The following is a 5,000-nucleotide window of genomic DNA, read 5'->3' on the forward strand; positions in this document are numbered from 1 at the left end:
CTGGATATTTTATAACTGGAAAATCTATTTGTATGTTTCCCAGAGATAAAGTGTTTCTCCTTCTTTCCCCTTCCCCTCTCTCCTTTTTCCCTTCCCATTTTTTTTCCCTTTTTCTCTCTCCACCCTGCCCGCCCCCCGACTCGGCGGATTTAATTCCACACGAACCTCCCAGGAAGATTTAAAGAGTTTCCCCTGTTTGATTTTCCAGCCCGGCTCCTTCTCTCCCTCTCCTCTTTGTTAAACGCCACCGCTGCTTCTCCCTGCGCCCCTCTTCCCTTCCCGGGGGCCGGAGCCAGCGCCCCGGGGGGCGCCGGACTGGGACCCCCCCGCCCGGGGGAGCGAGAGCGCTGGTCCCAGCGGGCTGGGGATGGGAGGGGGCGCAAATGCCCCCCCCCAGCCCCTCCTCTTTCCTCCTAGGGGCTTGCAAAGTGTTTCTCTAACCAGGCTCTGCGGAAGAGGGTACAAAACCGGGGGTCCCCAGCCCCGCGCTTTGCCGGAGAAGCGGCCCTTTAATTATTAACCGGGGGAGCCTATCAATATTTGATTTGGGTGAAAACTTCTATGGGGACGTAATTTAATTAGGACAAATTTGGCGGCTGTTTGGAAGCTGTTCGTGGTCGGCGGGGCGAAGTGCGGGGTGTGCAATGGGCTGCTTTTCCTGCGGGGGAGGGGGAGGGGGCGAAGGTAAGAGGGGAGGGGTGGAACTTTATTTAGGGAGGGGGTAGTATTATTATTATTTATTGATTTTTGGCCGCCTCTGTACCGAACAGAGGCTGCTCCTGGCTGTGGCTGCGCTCACAATTCAAGGGTTGTGGTTGCTGCTGGGGAGGGGGTGTCCGTGGCTGAATCGATAGGAGATTGCATTAATTATGATTTCGATTGATATGCTCAAATCTCCTTCTAAACACTGCAAACGGCTCTTTTTCTCTTTTTTTTCTCCTTCCCCCCCCCCCCCCCCCCCCCATTTTTTGCCTCTGCTCCCCCTCCCGTCTCCCCTGTTATAGAGCCGGAGAGGAGATGAAAAGGCTTGTAGTTTTAAATTCAATGTGACAGCTCTGGAAAGAGCGGATGATGAATCTCCTATTATTGGATCAGTCTATTTGCCGCTCAATGTCTCTCTGTAATTGGAGCAACATCACTTTAAAGGTTCAGAGAGTAGAGCATTTCTGGTGAAAAATCCCCACAACACGCTGGTGAATGTTTTAAAGGGAAATCTATTAGTGATTTGGAGAGGGGAGGGGACAAGGGGGAAGAGGGTGGGTTGGAGGGGCTGGGGGGAGGCTGTGTGTGTGTGTAACTCCGTCTGTTTAGTATTTAACCGGGTATCAGGCAGATCCGTGGGTCCCCCTTCGGCCCCCCCCCCGCCCCCTCCCCTGCCCGCCCGGCCCCCGCCGCCCTCCCCGGGCTGGAGTTCGTATCAAAGCCCCCCTCGTCGTGTTGTGACAGCTCTGATATTGTTTATTGAGGCTGGATGTCAGGTATAATTAGCAATCGATATGGAAAACGTTTGCTCCCCACACTGGCACGTCTCTGACGTCAGGACCGATTAACGTTTCTTATTGGTCCCAAATTCCCCCAGCCTGAGCTAATTATTGGGAGCCTGATGTTGATAAAGTTAAAGCGCCCGGGCGCCCTGCAGCATGAGCCCCTCGCCGCGCCACCGCCTCCTCCTCCGGCAGCAGCACCCCCGGCCCCAGCCGCCCCGCCGCCCGCGCCCCCAGCCCCGCCGGCGCCCCCCGCGCTAGAGCCGCCCCCATGATGGACAGCCGCATCCTGGAGCATCCTCATGCCCAGTTCGGGGGAATGGTGGGTTTCCCTTACCCGCTCGGTCACCACCACGTCTACGAGCTGGCCGGGCACCAGCTGCAGTCGGCGGCCGCCTCCGTCCCCTTCTCCATCGATGGATTACTGAGCGGCTCCTGCGCCGCCTCCGTGGTCAACCCGGCGCCGCTCATCCCCTCCGGCTGCGGGGTGAGCGGGGACAGCCAGCCCTTCAAGCTCGCAGGTAGGAGCGGCCCCGCTACCCTCCCCCCCCCTTCCCCGCTACCCCGACACCCCCCATACCCCCCTGACCCAACCGCCGCTCCCCGCCCGGAGCGTGTCAGCGCGGAGGAAGAAAGGCACCGCACCCCCCTCGCATCCCTGTCTGTGGATATTGGGGTGCCTGGAGAAGGGAGGGCGGCTGTGCTGCCTCCCCCCTCCCCCGAGGGGGCGGCCAGGACGGGGCGGGGGGCCCCGGGCCGAGCGCCGGGAGCATCCCCCGTTCCCACCGGCGCGGGGCCACGCGTGTGCCCTGAACAATAGCGGGCCCGGCCCGGTGCCTTCTCCAAAGTTCGTCTCTGGGGTGGGGGCTCGGATCGTGCCATTAAAAAAAAAAATCAAAAATAATAATGGGAATCGCTGGAGTTTGGGGAATGAAGACCAGTAATTATTTTTATTAAAACGATTAAACCAAAGGGAAGCGTTTTTCTTCCCTCCCCACCGGCCTGTGGCACCGCTATTGTTCAGCTATTAAAACGCTCCGTCGCCCCAACATCCTTTTTATTAACCCTGGAGCAGCCCCTCTCTGCACCTCGGCTAAATAAAAAATATTATTAATTTCCACACCTGGTGGAAAACCTTCGGAGAGGTGCAGCTAGGGCTGTAAATGCCCAGCCTGGCCACGTACGTACCCGGAGAGGCTGCGAGCACCCTAGCCCCGCGCCTGCCCGTGTCGGGGGGTCTGCGGGGGTCAGGTGCTGGGGAAGAGGGGACGGGACCTGGGGAAGGGAAAGAGGGGGGGCTTTTAATTTTTATTTTTTTAATTAAACCTTTGGTGGCTGGAGCAAATGTTGGAACTTCTCTCTCTCTCTCTGCCAGCTGAGTGCCTATGGAGAGCTTCCTTCAGGAATAAATGTTCTGTAAAGTACATTTTCGGAGGAGGCGAGGGCAGATCGGGTTCCTCCCCATTTTTAGCTCAGGTGTGTGTATAATCCCGCTCTTTTACCAACGCTACCGAGCACAAAAGTTAAAAGGCTCCTGTGAATGGCAGGGAGGGGGGGAGAAGGCCTGTCTTCCAGGGACCTGAAGGTATTTCTGCCTTTTCAGACTCGGGTGACCCGGACAAAGAAAGTCCTGGCTGTAAAAGAAGACGAACCCGCACCAATTTTACTGGCTGGCAGCTCGAGGAGCTGGAAAAGGCGTTTAATGAGAGTCATTACCCGGACGTGTTTATGCGAGAGGCTCTGGCTCTCAGGCTGGACTTGGTGGAGTCCAGAGTGCAGGTAAAAACTGCGTATCCCGTGTCCCCTCCCTCCCCTGCCCCCTCCCAGCGCCGAGCGGTCCCCGGGATGCTCGGCTGGACCCGCAGCCCCGCTCCGGGACGGGCCCTGCGCCTGGGGCCCGCAGCCCCGCTCCTCCCGGCCTCTCCTTTTGTTTCCCTGCTTTGCACTTGCTGTTCTTGATGGTTTATTTTTCTTACTATTTCCTCACTTTATTTATTTTTTTTAATCTTGCAAACGAGTCCCGAAAAGTGACATCTCAGCCTGGCTTCCCTAAACCTTTTTTTATATATATATTTTTTCCACTGTAAACATTTTTCTTAAATGAGTTAAGGGCGAGAAATTAGCATGCAAATACGAGGCTTAATCACGGGCCAGGGTACGCTGGAGAATGCCAATAAAGCTCGTAGGCGCATCGAGAGCGTGTGGAACTTGTAAAACTTAATTTCAACGAACTGCTCAGGCCCTCGGTAGTACGGGATGGGGAGGGGAACCATATATTTGCTTCTATTAATATAAAAATATATATATAAAAAGGGAGCTGAGCAGGGGGCCGTGGGCGCGGTGCGGGCTGTTGCTGGGTCCTGCGATGCTGTTTTGTGCCGCGGTGGCTGTGAGCGGGCGGCGAGGCCGGGCGGCTCCGTGTCCCGCCGGGCTGCCGCGGCAGTGCGGGGCGGCTGCGTGTGCCAGGAGCGCGGCCTACGGCATCCCCGGCGGCGGGGCCGTGCCCCGTGGTGAGCTGACGCCGTTCGCCACGGTTCCATCATCTCGGTGTGGCGGTGCCGTTCCGAGCCGCCTTCCCTTCCCCGCGCCGGCTCCGAGAGCCGCCGCCGCGCCGTGCCCAGGGGCTGGCGGGGCCCGGCGGTGGGGAAGGAGCCGGGACCGGGTCACCGACGTCCCTGCGATGCCCCCGAGCCGGGGCCGTGCTGCGGCACCGAGCGCGGCCGCTGACTCCGGCCGGGCACTGCGCTGCTGGCAGCCCCGATGGGCCGAGGCCCGGCGGGTGCCGGGGAACCGCGGGAGCAAGGCCGGAGCAGAGGGGATGTAATTTAATTGTTTTTCCTCCCATAATCTATAACAAACCTGACCAAACCCCGCTTCTGGGCTCATCCAAATTCTCTGCTCCGGCGCCCGGTGTGGGCAGGAGGCCCAGACCCCGCTCCATCGGGGCGAGGCGACCCCCCCCCGCGCCGCCCCTGCCTCCGGCCCGCTTATTGTGCTGTGCGCTACCGCATTCTGCGCTGCTGCGGAGGGATCGGGCCCGGCCCTGCAGCTCGGGGCTCCGGCTGGTGCTTCTGCCCTCTCGTCCGCGGGGGGGGGGGGGGGGGGGGGGGAGCTGTGTTATCCCGTCCCCTCCCCGCGGCGCCGGTGCGGGAAGGGTGCAGCGTGTGTGTGCGTGAGTGTGCACCCCCCCATTTGTGTGGTTTTTTTTTTTTTCTTTTCCTCCTACCCTGTTTAAGAAGCGTGGTTATCTCTTCCTCCCCCCTCCCTTGCTCTCCTTCTCGCAGACACCCGGTCCTGTGGATGGGGGCTACCGGCACCTCGAGGGGTGGACGGGGGAGGCCTGAGCTGCGCTTCTCCCCCTGCTCCCCCCGCCCGGGCCCTAGCCACCGCGGGGGGCCGGTGCTCTGGGTGTTAATTGCTTCTCGTTGTTCGGTGTGTAGGTCTGGTTCCAAAACCGCCGGGCCAAATGGAGAAAGAAAGAGAACACGAAGAAGGGCCCGGGGCGGCCGGCTCACA

The 5,000-nt window shown here is 59.6% G+C and overlaps 1 protein-coding gene across 1 annotated transcript in view; it reads left to right on the forward strand.

Annotated features, from left to right (window-relative positions):
- Nucleotides 1-1,755: 1,755 nt before the first annotated feature.
- The window catches only part of UNCX (UNC homeobox), a 4,217-nt gene continuing 972 nt past the window's right edge, over nucleotides 1,756-5,000 (forward strand). The window contains 3 exon segments of the mRNA XM_040593668.1: nucleotides 1,756-2,005; nucleotides 3,088-3,263; nucleotides 4,925-5,000. The exon segment at nucleotides 4,925-5,000 is cut by the window's right edge and continues 656 nt beyond it. Of these exon segments, the coding sequence (XP_040449602.1) occupies nucleotides 1,756-2,005; nucleotides 3,088-3,263; nucleotides 4,925-5,000 (502 nt within the window).

This window comes from Falco naumanni, chromosome 4 (genome assembly GCF_017639655.2).
Source record: "Falco naumanni isolate bFalNau1 chromosome 4, bFalNau1.pat, whole genome shotgun sequence".
In the NCBI taxonomy this organism is placed as follows: domain Eukaryota; kingdom Metazoa; phylum Chordata; class Aves; order Falconiformes; family Falconidae; genus Falco; species Falco naumanni.